General features: G+C 42.5%; 1 protein-coding gene across 1 annotated transcript in view; it reads left to right on the top strand.

The window, feature by feature from the left end:
• The window catches only part of SLC23A2 (solute carrier family 23 member 2), an 85,996-nt gene that overhangs the window by 66,096 nt on the left and 6,215 nt on the right, over window positions 1-13,685 (top strand). The window contains exons 8-13 of the mRNA XM_068987154.1: window positions 646-766; window positions 1,432-1,588; window positions 4,877-5,024; window positions 6,133-6,238; window positions 11,913-12,042; window positions 13,147-13,284. Coding sequence (XP_068843255.1) covers window positions 646-766; window positions 1,432-1,588; window positions 4,877-5,024; window positions 6,133-6,238; window positions 11,913-12,042; window positions 13,147-13,284 — 800 coding nt within the window. The remainder of the gene's footprint in view (window positions 1-645; window positions 767-1,431; window positions 1,589-4,876; window positions 5,025-6,132; window positions 6,239-11,912; window positions 12,043-13,146; window positions 13,285-13,685) is intronic.

Raw genomic sequence — 13,685 nt, 5'->3', positions numbered from 1 at the left:
GGATCAGGGATCGAACCCGTATCTCCTGCATTGGCAGGCAGTCTTTATCACTGAGCCATGCTAGGGAAACCCAGGAATATTATTATTAATATTGAATGCTATTGTATATAGCTTTCTTAAATATTTAAGTTTAGTTTTTTCTTTTTAAAAGTAATTCATGTCCCTTCCAAGTAAATCAGAACATACAGAAAAATGAGGAATAAACCAATCCTTGTGAGCATTTGGATCATGTCCTTCTTACCTGTTTGCATTCATGCATATGTGTATACATGCACTCTTGTGTGGTAGTTGCTTGTTTTTTAGTTAATTCGTATTTGTAATTTTACTATACAGTACGTTGTATCTGGCATCTTGTCTTTTTCTTCACATAGCGTGAACTTTTCCTATCAGTATGTACATTCTTTGTTTTTTCTTCGTCTATTAAAGAATAGAAGCATTTACATGACAATCTCATTTCCATATCTAGAAATGTTAAGATCTAAAAATGGCATTTTCAAAAGACATTTCCCAAATAATAGAGGAATAGCAGCTCTCTAGAGAAATGAATTGAACACATGTGGTCAATTTTGTCATTGAAACTTTAAGTATTATTTTTAACATAGATGTAGCAACCTTTAACCTGGTTCATTTTCTTTTTCTCCTCAGGACTATTTTCCTAGTATTACTATTTTCTCAATATGCCAGAAATGTTAAATTTCCTCTCCCAATTTACAAATCCAAGAAAGGATGGACTGCATATAAGTTACAGCTTTTCAAAATGTTCCCTGTGAGTAATTACTTTTTTAAAAAATTTTTCTGAGACAATATTGCATTTGGTTCATATGTAAAATGTTTATAATGAGAAGAGGGGGTTAAGCAGATGGTCCTGAGGGACCATGTCTGTGTGATGATATCAGAGTACTAATGACCACCCAAATCATCATGGACCTAAATTTTAGAAGTGGTAGAAGTTTCCAGTTCTGGAGTCCCTTTTCAGTTCAGTCACTCAGTTGTGTCTGACTCTTTGCAACCCCATGGACTGCAGCACACCAGGCTTCCCTGTCCATTCCCAACTCCCAGAGCTTGCTCAGACTCATGTCCATCAAGTTGGCGATGCCACCCAAGAGTCCTTGGAGTCTTTTTAACCGTACATGAGAGGACATTGATTCTCCTTGGAACTGAGGGAGGTCAGACTCCACGTGGCCCTTTCAGGCCCATTGTCCATTATTCTCATTTTACTGGCCAGTTTCAAATTAAATAACTTTACTGTATGAAACTACTCTCTCTAAATGTGATTCCATTCAAGGACTAGTTTCTACGCAGATCCTTTGTTTTTTTATGCAAAGTACTGATGGGCTCTGAGATATAATAATCCCACTGCAGGAAGGCATGTTTTGCTAGCAAGCACCACTTCTGTTGGCCTGACAGAGCCTTTTCCTTTGACCACTTCAGATCATCCTGGCCATCCTTGTGTCCTGGCTACTCTGCTTCATCTTCACAGTGACAGATGTCTTCCCTCCTGACAGCACGAAGTATGGCTTCTATGCTCGAACTGATGCCAGGCAGGGTGTGCTGCTGGTAGCCCCGTGGTTTAAGGTCCCATACCCATGTAAGTATTCTGGTGGCCAGGAGTGGTCAGGAGCCCACAAGGGTCCAACCTAGAGGAGCTGGGAATTGGCAGAAAGCTCTGCCAACACCAAAGGCCTTCTTTGTTGCAGAACATGCCCTGAAAGTCATACCATTCTGGCCTTCAGAGGATCAGATAGCAGAGAAGGGAGGCAGGAGGCTCTGTTTCCAGAAGACTGTAGAGACTAACCAGCTCTCTTCTCAGTTGTACCAGTTGATTGTTTTGGTTCCATTAGGACAAAATCCCAGGCTCAAGGAGCCTCTTGCCAGATTTGAGCTCTAATGGCCAGGATTTGAGGTCAGCTACTTAGAAAGGCAAGTATAGAGCTGTACAGTACCCAAACCACCAAAATGAACAGACTTGAGTAGGAGGGGCCTGAAGATTAGTAGACTGCTCAAGCCTGGTGGAATTTGTATAATCTTTCAATAGGTAGCCATAATCATTTTTTTTTAATTTGGTCACACCTGTCAGGTAAACTAATATTCACAAACAGACAATTGATCTTAAGTTATCATTTCATTGTTGGGTAACTCTTGGCCAGGTGGCAGGGGTGTGTGAGCCCCAGCTGTGAGGTACCACGTAGCATTTTCTGGACCCCAGCCCCAGAAGTGTTTTGTGTGAACCCAGTGATTATTACGTGCTTGTTGTAATGTGAAGACTCTGTTCCCAGCATTTAAGGTTTTTAATAGAATAAAGCCTGAGCTTAGTCAGATTGTGCCAGTTTACACCCCTGTCCAGATGTCACATTTTCATATTTTCTGACAATGAGGAAAAGCCAAAAATATTAAGATTGGGTCAAAGATAAATGTTCTAAGCATGTTAAATTATAGTGATTCTGGCAGTTGTTCCTCCTGGTCTTAACACATTTACAAACACCGTAAAAAGTTTAGTCTTCCTAAAGCATTTTGAATCTCATCAGATTATATGGTAAAAGTATGTATTTATGTATGCCTGTCCCCTCCATACAAGGTTCATAAACATACATGTAATCTGAGGTGAAATGAGATTAAAAGTCAGTTGATGAGGGAGTCAGGAGAAGGCATGGGTGGGGAGGTAGGAGGAAGCCCCCACAGCACATATGGGTGGTCCTCTCTGCCTGTACATGTGGCTCCCAAGATGAGCAGAAATATTAATAGAAACACGGAGCGGGCTGTCCAGGAGAAGCAGCTGTGCATGTGTTGAGAGATGAGACTTTGCTCAGGGACCATGGGGCCTGTGCACCGGGAGGCATAACTAAGTGGGCAGGTCCTTAACATTATGATTGCAGAGGGTCCTGTCTGGTTTCTTTTCACAACAGCCCTTGAGTGCTACCAGCTCCCCTATTGCCAGAGCTTCCCTAGATAAAGAGCTGTTCCCTGAGCCAGAAGGGTGTAGTCTTACATACTTCCTAATCCAGAGATAAGTTGTCATGTATCTTAATCCAGAGACAAGTTTTTATATATCTAGACCAGTAGTTCTTAGTCTTTAGTGTGCTAGGAATTACTTGGACTGGTTGTTAAAATACAGATTTCTTGTCCAAAATGTCAAAAGTGTCAGGCTGAGAAACCCTGCTATCAAGTAACAAACTAAAAGTTCTAGATAAAAAGAAAGATAAAATAACAGGCTTAAATAGAAGGCTGGAAGCCAACAGGTTTAAATTTTAAATAAATAATCTGAAGGAAAAGCAGTCAAAAATTAAGATTACAAATTTTAAATGTTGAAGTAAATGGGATAAAGATTTTAAAAATCTTGCTGAGGATTTCAGGCAAAGTGTGGTAGATAAGAAAGCAATTAAAGTAAAAAGTCTGAGAAAATGCAATTTCTGATAAATAATAAATGGCAAAATAAAATAAGACTCCCACCCCAAAATCTAGATACATAAATGAAACCGTATTGCTGTAAAGATAACTGTATCAAAGGTTATTTAGAAAACACAAAATGTTGCTTGGTAAAGAAATCATCTGCATGTGAAGAATCTATTCCAAACCAATCTAGGGACAAGATGTTAACCAAACCAGTTGCTGGTGACTCTGCACCTTGAACCCCTGAATACAGACTGCCTCAACATCCCCTGGTCAGCTCCCATGGGGTAAAGTGAGCTCCAGGAAGGAAAAGTTCTGTCCATACACACACCCAAGGGATATTCTGTACACCTTACTTTATGTGTTACCTTTCTCCTCCCAAACTTGGGGCTGCTCCCATGACCCAGTAGACAGAGGCCAAGGCCCTCCAGGGGGTTGGTCAAGGCCTTCCAACCCCACCTGCCCCAGGCCTCCTCTGGTGAGCAGCAGCCTGTTTCTCCCCGGCTCTGTCCATCCACTGATTGCCCATCCAGAACGCCTTCTCCACTCAGTGTGCTGCTTTCCAGACTCTTCTTCAACAGGGTCTGTGGCACTTCCTGACTTCCTAACTGGTACTGATTGCGACATCCAGCCATTGCACTGTTCGAAATCTTTTAGTGTCCTGATCCCTCAGTATATTGTTGGCCCCTGCATAAGACATTTTGTACATTTCTCTTCATGTACTTTCTGCTTAGTAGCTCTGTAATAACTAATAGTTCAGGGAAAGAAAGTCTAGGTACTTTATAAAGAAGTCTATTCAGTTTAACAGTGAAGCTTCCTCATGCTGTTTTTATTAAATAAGATCAATGGTTTTCAATGTCCAAATAGATATACTTTTAAATCTGGATACTCAAAATGAATCTACCTGGGGTCTTTGCTTTGCTTTCTTAAAGGGAACTCTTTAATTCTCTGTAACATGGTGTACTTTAAAAAAAAGTGCTGGTATTACGCTAGAAAAGGGTTGACTACGCTTTGTGCCATGCTCTACTGTTGCAATTTAAATTTGCGTGATGACTTTTCACTGCTTTTTCATTTGATGCCTCCCTCTGGACAGGAGCACTGTTTGTACCATGCTTTGCACAGCAGGGCTAAACATTCTCTGCATACAAATACCCATCCCAACATAGCAGGCTGTGTTAAATTCTAATTTAGCAGACGCTGAGTGTGGCTTTGAAGCAAGAAAGAGGAGCACCCACCTCTTCCAGTCAAACAGTTTCTTCTTTTAAATAAAGCAGACCAATCCTGATTATGACTGTTTTCATTCAACTCGGGAACTATTCCCAGGCATTTTGCACTGATGACTTATGTGTAAAAATAGTTACCATGAGCTTTAAAAATCTGAGTGGTTCTTGTAGAGTCCTGACATACTGAATGATTCAATATCCTGATAACTTTTGCCTGCCCCTCTAAGAAAGTTTATGAGGCTTTCATGCTTGTTTTTCTTCCTTAGTTCAGTGGGGACTGCCCACCGTCTCTGCAGCTGGTGTCATCGGCATGCTCAGTGCGGTTGTTGCCAGTATTATCGAGTCTATTGGGGACTACTATGCCTGTGCAAGGTTGTCTTGTGCCCCATCACCTCCCATCCATGCAATAAACAGGTGGGTTCCTGAGAAAATGAACTCTTCACAGGGCCCAGTGCCTCATACTTTGCTCTTTGGTTTGGACAGTCAAGAGTTTCAACATGAAGTAGCCAAGCATCAGGGCTCTTTATTGGCTGTTTCGAATAAGTAACTGCCCGTTTTGCTCTCATTTTCCACATCCAAATAATATAGAGCAGAATTCCCACCCTTCTTTCTCATGGTGACAATCATATAAGACATTCTCTGTGAGATCTCTCCAGACCTTAAACTCACCAAAACAAGTGCCAGACACTGCCATTGTTCTTTGCTTGGTTTGGGGTCATGGATGTTTTGTCCTCTTTGATTTCTTGTTTTTCCTACTGTTGATTTCACAGTTACAATTCATATAGAGAGAGACAAGAGCAGGAATAAATGAAGTCTGTAGAATCTAGAGGTTTATGAGCTGTGAAGTTTATATTCTCAGTAGATATAGTCTTTAGTTTCTCAATGCTGGGGTTAAATTGGGCCCTATAGAAGCTGTAAAGAAAATAAAGTAGCCCCGATCATCCTGCCTTTCCCAGCCAGCTGCCACCCTTCCAGAAGGAATTGTGTGTCATGAGAACGAAAGGGCTGATATCTCCGCATCTTTTGCATTGCTTCTGTTGGTGTTTAGAGCCCTAGTTTTTCCATTTTTCTCTAATGGAGCTACTGCATATGAGTAAATTATTTATAAATTGGTTCTTTTGAAAGTTCCAACATTTATAAAATTACAGAGCATTTTCTTTCTGATAAAACTATTAACAGGAAAGGAATCAAATCTATGGATGATCTATGTTGTCTTAGATTTCCACAAATGATTATTTTCTGGGAAAAATATTTTAATTTGGAATAATTTTTAAACACTTGTATCTAATGTGTGATTCAGAGAAGTGCTTCTGAAAGTTGAATGAGCATGGAGAACCCTGTTAAAATGCACGTCTTCAGATCTGGGGTGTGGCCTGAGACTCTGCATTGCTAACCCCCCCTGGGGAGCGTAGAGGCTACAGGTCTGTGGACCCTGCCTTTGGGTCATAACCATTTAGACTGTTTCAGAGTGTTTCTCCCATTGAATTAATGTTTTTCTTTACTCCATTCGTTTATATTTTAGGGGGATTTTCGTGGAGGGTCTCTCCTGTGTTCTCGATGGCATTTTTGGTACTGGGAATGGCTCTACTTCATCCAGTCCCAACATTGGAGTTTTGGGAATTACTAAGGTACAGATATTTTTATAATTAAATGGTTGGGCCTCTAAATGTTGATCCATTTTGTTGATTGGTCTGGCCACTGTGAGTTCCAAAAGGATGGCCTCCAATTATGAGATTGTCTTCTTCCCCATCTCTTTTTGATTTATTGATGGAGTTTTGGAATGCTGATAGAGGTCTCTTTCCCCTTGACTGGCCTGGGTAGGCAGGCATTCAGGTGCTATTCCTTCATGCATTCTACAATTTTTTATTAAGCACTGACCCTTTGCCAGGCCACTATTCTAGGCACTTGGGATACATCAGTGAATGAAAAAGAAAAATATTTCCATCATTTATGGAGTTTACATTCTGTCAGAGGAAGACAAGCAATAAATAGTAAGCATAATAAGTATGACAGAAATATGGGGCAAAATGGGGGGATCAGGGGCATAACTTAGGGTGGTCAGGCTAAGCCTCATTGAGAAGGTAACCTTGAGCAAAGCCTGACAGAGCTGAGGGAGGGAACCGTGCAGGTACCTAGGGAAGGGGCATTCCGGCAGGGGGCACTGCCAGTGCAGAGCCCTATCACAGAACCACCCTGGCATGCTGCAGATCAGCAAGGAGGCCAGTGGGACAGGAGCATAGATGGGAGTGGGGGTCGTTGGGTAAGAGCAGATGAGGTTCTTGAGGTAATTGAGGACCAGGTCATGTAGGCTTTAAAGGCTGCCAAAGGCCAAGTGGAAGTAGTCAGGGAGAGAGTCCTGCAGGGTGTGAGTCCATCCGGTTTTTTTTGTTTTGTTTTGTTTTGTTTAAGAATTACTATGGCTGCTATGATGGAAGTAGACAACTGGGGTCTGGGAAGAGGGTGGAAACAGGAGACCAGTTAGGAGATGGCACTAATTCTAGATTAGAAATTGCATTCTGTCTGTGTGCTTAGTTGCTCAGTCATGTCTGACTCTTTGTGACCCCTTAGACTGCAGCCCACCAGTCGCCTCTGTCCATGGCAATACTCTAGGCAAAAATACTGGAGTGGGTTGCCATGCCCTCCTCCAGGGGATATTCTGAACCTAGGGATTGAACCCAGGCAGATTCTTACTGTCTGATCCACCAGGGAAGCCCAAGAATACTGGAGAGGGTAGCCTGTCCCTTCTCCAGGGGGACTTCTCGACCCAGGAATCGAACCAGGGTCTCCTGCACTGCCAACAGATTCTTTACCAGCTGAGCTACCAGGGAAGCCCCAGAAATTACTTTACTCATTACAAATAAATCAATCTTACAGTAAAGAATTAATGCCGTTTTCAAAGCGTAGCAGCATCATTCTTCTCTTTCAGATGAAATCTGTTGTGGAGTTAGTGAACAGAACAAGCCATAGCAAGTCACTCAGGTTGAAGTGGTACCTGGTCTGAAGTCCTCCGCACTTATTTCTCCCCCTAACCCCACTCCAAGCATACATACCACAGTCTAGCTTCAGGAACAAGGAGGCTGCTTCTCGGCCTTTCAGATTTACTAGGAAATAAATTTTATATCCCAGTTGCTTTGGGCCAGTGCTTGCTGTTTGCCCAGGGTGTTGAGGAATGCAGCCAGGCCCTGGCCATTGTATGCTGAGCAGCTAGACACAATTAGAACTGGTTCACCATCATCCAAGATGGACTAACTTGAGGGTGAGTTGGAGCATTCTAGAATCGTTTGACCTCTTTAAAATTAGAAATCTTCCTCCAGCTCTTTGCACGATTCTATAACCAGGAAAAAGAAACCAGATACTTAGTTTGGTTAATTTTAACTGCAAATCCAGGTGAGAGGGAGTAGAGCATACATCGTACCAGCCTGACTTGCTGATTGGTTTTTCTGTAAATTGGCCAGGCCATCACAGAGCTCAGCCTTAGGTGTGCCAGTGGCCATGCCTGCTGCCTGTCTCTCCTTGCACATGTGAGGGCATGACATGTGAGGGCTGCCTGATGGGCATTTCCTTTCAGAATGCCTGGGTCCTGTTGCTGCAGATACTGAGCACCACAGAGCTAAGGAGAGGGTCAAATGGGCACCAAATGGGGTGTAAGCCATTAACTCTCTAGCAAGTTTGCTGCCATGAACCTGTAGACCTATAACTAATCCAAAATAACATAATGGTAAAATTATTATAGATGGAGGGACTTTTGGGGAAACAGTTTAATAAGCCAGCTCTCTTTCTGCACTTCTTTAAAATACATCACAGATAATTTAACTAGAGTCACTATAGGGAGTAAATAGTGCTGTCATCAGGGTTCCTTCTAAAACATTACTGAGATGTTTTGAGGAATAATTACCTTTATTATAATTTAGATGGTGCTGGCTTATTCTGAAAAGGCACCCACCAGCATTTTTTAATTGAGCCAGTTGATCTTCTCTCTGAATTCCTTTGGAGCTACTTCTCCTAGCAGAGGCCTTATTGATTTGAGGGGCATTATCGGCCCTGGAGTTAGCTGCATTACCCTGACTCACAAGGGGCTATAATTGAGCCATCTACACGGATGCCTTGGGGTTGGGAAGTAGGACTAGCACCAGAAGCTTCTCTGTGGCCTAAACCATGTGGCTAATGGAAGATCCCTGCTCAGGAAAAAGGAAGCAGAAGTTTCAGTGCTGTATCCTGCCTTTTATCCAGCTGAAGGGCTTGGAACAGTTGCTTTTCTGATAAGAACTCATATGTGAAATCTAGCAGTTCTGGGTCTAGATCTGTGTTGTACAGTATGGTAGTCAGTAGCCACATGTGGCTGGTGGATGCCAAAGGAAAGCACAGATACAGAACATTTCCATCATTGTGTGCAATTCTTTTAGACAGCCTTAGTCTGGACCATTGTATCCGTCTTCCAGAACATATAGAAAGAGGGCGATCTGTGGCTCTTTCTGAGGATCTGTCTTCATTTCCTGGCAACTCTACTATTTGCTATCCTTTATCCAGTTACAGCATTCCATGTACAGACATGGACATTCTGACTACTTGATTAGAGGTGAGGCTGCCTACCCTGCTGTGTGTTCTGAAGTTCTGCGGGTTGGATGGGTTGGGTTCCATGTGCAGGACTGCTATGTTGAGAGTGTTCCACTGTCTGTCCCGCAGAAAAGGGCAGCATGACATGGTAGGGAGGTGGTTGCTTTCAATTCAGCCCTGGCTCCATCATATTCTTCTAACATGACCATGGGCAAGTTACATCTCCTCTCTGAATTTCTATGCCCTTGTCTATTAACGATAGCTTGCAAAATTTTGGAATTACTTCATGTAAAGCATTTAGCATGTGGTTAGATAAGCAAACTAGAGATATTGTTATACAATATTTAGACCTAAGTTTATTTCTAGGAAGAATAAATACCATCTTCTTGGCCATACTATCTGTTTTGATGGTATCCGAAAGGAGATCATTTCTCCTCTGCAGCATACCACCCTGTTGAACACTTTTGGAAAGTCAGAAATGCAGTGTCAGTTTTTCAGTGGCCCTGGACACAGAGCTACAATTCAAGGAGACCAGAAGGGAGCCTAGGAAGTGATTCCAGGGAGTGTGCAGTGAGAAAGATGTGAAGGCTTCACATAAGCACCAGGAGGGCAGGGATTTTAGGGCTGTGTCTCTGGTATTTAGAATAGAAATGTATAACAGGCACTTGGTTAATGTTTGTTGAACAAAAGAGTGACTAACTTGCTGCTTTTTTTGGACAGCGTCTAAGGGAGATCAGCCCTCCATGCATGGTTTTCATACAAGATTTATCATTTCAGGCATCCTTAGGGCCAGCCCAGTCCTCCCCACTGCACATCTAACAGGACTGACTCTGCTGGGAGATGGATCCCTCTGTCTGGTTGCTCTTTGTCTTACTCATCCCTCAAGACCGTCTCTAGGGAATCCTCCCCAACTTTTCAGAGTTTTTTCTTCCCACTGGACAACCCACAACCTAGTAATTGCAGCAGTACCATTATTTGATCATAAGCTTATGACTTACTTACATTTGTATCCATCACCTCCCCCTCACTCTGAAGTGCTGGTCCTTGAAAATGTCTGCTGAAAATGCTTGCTTTTTGTAAATGAAAGGCTTCCTTATCATGTAATACAGCCAAGCGTAAGTCATTTTTGCTCCATTGCCAGTTTGCATGACCCTTTTTGCTGCATCCCTGCACTAAGTGGTGGTATAATGGGATGGAGCTGTAAATTGGAATAATGGAAGCTAGGCTCCAGCATCAGCTGTGACTAATTCTAGCTGGCTATCTTAGTAAAAGATTTGCTTCTTACTCTGAACTTGACCCTTGGGCTCATTGAGAAGCTCTTGGAAGGTCTAGCCCAGCATCATCCAGGAGAATGGCACAGTAGTAGAAATGTTCTGTACTTGCACTATCCCCTGAGGGACCCCCCCCCAGCTGCTTATTCCTGCTGAACACTTGAAATGTAGCTAGTACGACTAAGTCCATTTTTACATTTCATTTCATTTTAATTATTTAAATAGCCATTCCTATTCATTGTAACTCACACATGAAGCATTGTGGACACTATTCCATTTCTGGAAGCTCTTTTATTCAGTTTATGTCCTCAGGATGTTCTCTTGGGAGAAGCAGCACAGAGCAGAGACCAATAGTGCAGGATTCTTGAGCCCAGTGCCAGCTCCGTCTCTTGCTACCTGGGTGACAGTGGACTAGATAGAAGCTTCTAGAAGGCAGAGATCAAACTTAACCAATAAAGTTGGGACCACATGGGAATGCTGTGTGTGATGCTGCAGAAGTCCAATGTTGGGAGAGTTGAGCCTTGGAATGAAAGAAGGCTTTGCAGAGCAGGTAGCTTTAGGGTAGTATCAGTACTTTGATATGTGTCTGAGAACTGGCCAGGAGGGGGATGAGCACCAGAAGACTTAGGTAGGGACCTGATCTCCTAAATCATGATGTTAAAGAGGTTGCTCCATTACAGTGGAGAGGACAGGTGGGCAGAAGAAAGGCCAGAGGAAGCAAGTTTAAGTGGGAGGCTATCAAATAACCTAATGCCTGCCAGGTGTTGTTAAGACTGTTTTACATGGAGCTTATTTAATCCTCAAAGCAGAAGCACACTGTTCATTGTTACGGAGATGAGGATCCTACCACCCTGAGAGGCTAATGCCATCATGTGGTTAGAGACGGAGCAGAGATAGAAGTCAGGCCTCTCGGCTCTAGAACCCTGCACACAGTGGTCTCTAGGCTGTGCCACCTCTCATGGTTAATATGCCAGAAGGAGAAGTTCCAGAACTGTTTTGTCTTATCTGCCAGAACCCAGAAGAAAAGCAGGGGCCAAGTGTACTTTTCGCATTTTGGATTTGAGACACTACAAGATCATCCTGGCTGGTGGCTGTGGGCATTAAGAAACCCAAGACCGCAGCTCAGGAATGAGTGCAGAGTGAGGTGACATTGCCAAGGGCTCAGAGACCCATAGGTCAAGCCCTGGGGTCCCCATAGTCAAATGAAGCAGAGGAGTCAGCTTCCAGCAGGAACCAGATGGGATAGGAAGAAGGAAAGGTGGTGAGAATCTTTTTACCCTCGATGTGCTTTTAGTAGTTATGTATTGATATCAATCCTCATTGTAAAGTTAGACCCTCTTAACTAAAAGTTTTAAGAGTAATGTAGATTTCGTCTGTGGGTTTTGGTCACATTTGCCTGCTGGGACCTGAGTAGTTCTGCATGCTCTTGGAGGACCTCAAGGTGAATGCCTATCTCTGCCCTCTGTGTGTCCTGCAGGTTGGCAGTCGTCGGGTGATACAGTACGGCGCAGCCCTCATGCTCGCATTGGGCATGATCGGAAAGTTCAGTGCCCTCTTCGCCTCCCTTCCAGATCCTGTGCTTGGTGCCCTCTTCTGTACTCTCTTTGGTAAAATTCCATTTCTTTGTTAGTTGGCTTTCTTCTCAGGCTCCTTTTCTTTCTTCACATTGCTAAGGAATTCCTTCAGTGAGACTGAAGGTAATGATAAATTTCTATTTTAAAATAAAAATAGAAATATTTTAATAAATGCATATATATATATTTTTATATATATTTTTAAAATATAAATGCATATCACTTTCTGAGTTGAATTGATATTAACGGTAGAATAACTGAGCTAAGAAAAATCAGATTAAATTTTAGTCTCTAGTTGCCATTTTTTTAAGGTTCTTATCATGCTTTAGTGAAAGCATGCTGCCTTGAATATCCTCTGCGGATATCTTTGGATATCACATATTTTAATGTGGTATAGAAGCTGTTTCTTTTCTTGTATCTGAATTATTCCATTACGGATTTAGTTGCAGATAAGACCTTCAGGAGCAATGTTCTTTTCTTTTCTCTTTCGTTTGTCCGTACTGTACAGCATGTGGGATGTCCCATGCAAGTACTAACCAGGCCCAACCCTGCTTAGTTTCTGAGATCAGATGAAATGGGGCATGTTCAGGATGGTATGGCCATAGACAACCGTGTGGGATCTTAGTTCCCAGTTCTCTGACCAGGAATCAAACCCACACCCCCTGCATTGTAAGCACAGTGTTAACTACTGGACCACCAAGGAAGTCCCTAGTTGCCATTTCTAATTGATTTAAGCTCAGATATCTTCGCCCTGTGGGCCATTTAAAACTGTCAGTTTTTACAGAAAGGGAGTCAATTTTATCTCTGTGCCATTCACGTTAGTAATCAGGGACCTGATATTCAAGCCCATGTCCTAATGTAATTGAAATGTTTGAGTTGAGTTTTTAAGGGGAACCATTGTCTTTAGTTTTCTGCCTGGTCTAAAGAAAGTGTAATGTTTATGCCCCTGAATAAACCCAGATAGTGCCTGGGTCCAGTGGTCACATTCTGTTTCCATCCTGACACTACACAGGTCTCCCAACTTGTTTCTGATGAGACAGAGAAAGGCCATTGTAGGGAGTCTGCCCTGGACAGCGTACTTGTCATCCATGCCATAGGTGAGATAATGGATCTTGTGGTCTGATGTTTTCTCTCTAGGAATGATCACAGCTGTTGGACTCTCTAACTTGCAGTTCATTGATTTAAATTCTTCCCGGAACCTCTTTGTGCTTGGATTTTCAATCTTCTTTGGGCTCGTCCTTCCAAGTTACCTCAGACAGAACCCTCTTGTCACAGGTAGGAGAAACAGGCCTTGAATCTTGTGGCAAAACTGGAACCACAACCACCAGTTCATGAAACTTCAGGAATCATTTCAATGAATGTTCATCTGTGTATTTCATTGTAGTCCCACTTGGCCGAAGTTTAACTTGAATCCCTTTGCACTCCCCACTTGAGCTGGCAAATGCATATAACTGATGTGCATGGCACAGTCTCCCTTCTTCCTTTTTTCTTTTTTCCTTTCCCTGCTTCCATCTGTTCATTTTTTTTTTTTTTAAGCCAAACAAATCAGCACCCTACCCTGTTGGAGAATGCCTCTGTTAAACCTTTTGATTTTTCAGACTAAGGCTATATTAAAATTTAGAATTTCTTGAAACTCAACTTCGTATACTTTGCCATACATGTTTTTCTGTTGGAAT

Source organism: Capricornis sumatraensis, chromosome 15 (genome assembly GCF_032405125.1).
Source record: "Capricornis sumatraensis isolate serow.1 chromosome 15, serow.2, whole genome shotgun sequence".
NCBI lineage: Eukaryota > Metazoa > Chordata > Mammalia > Artiodactyla > Bovidae > Capricornis > Capricornis sumatraensis.
Note: the sequence above shows the minus strand (reverse complement) of the source record. Positions and strands in the feature narration are given on the sequence as shown.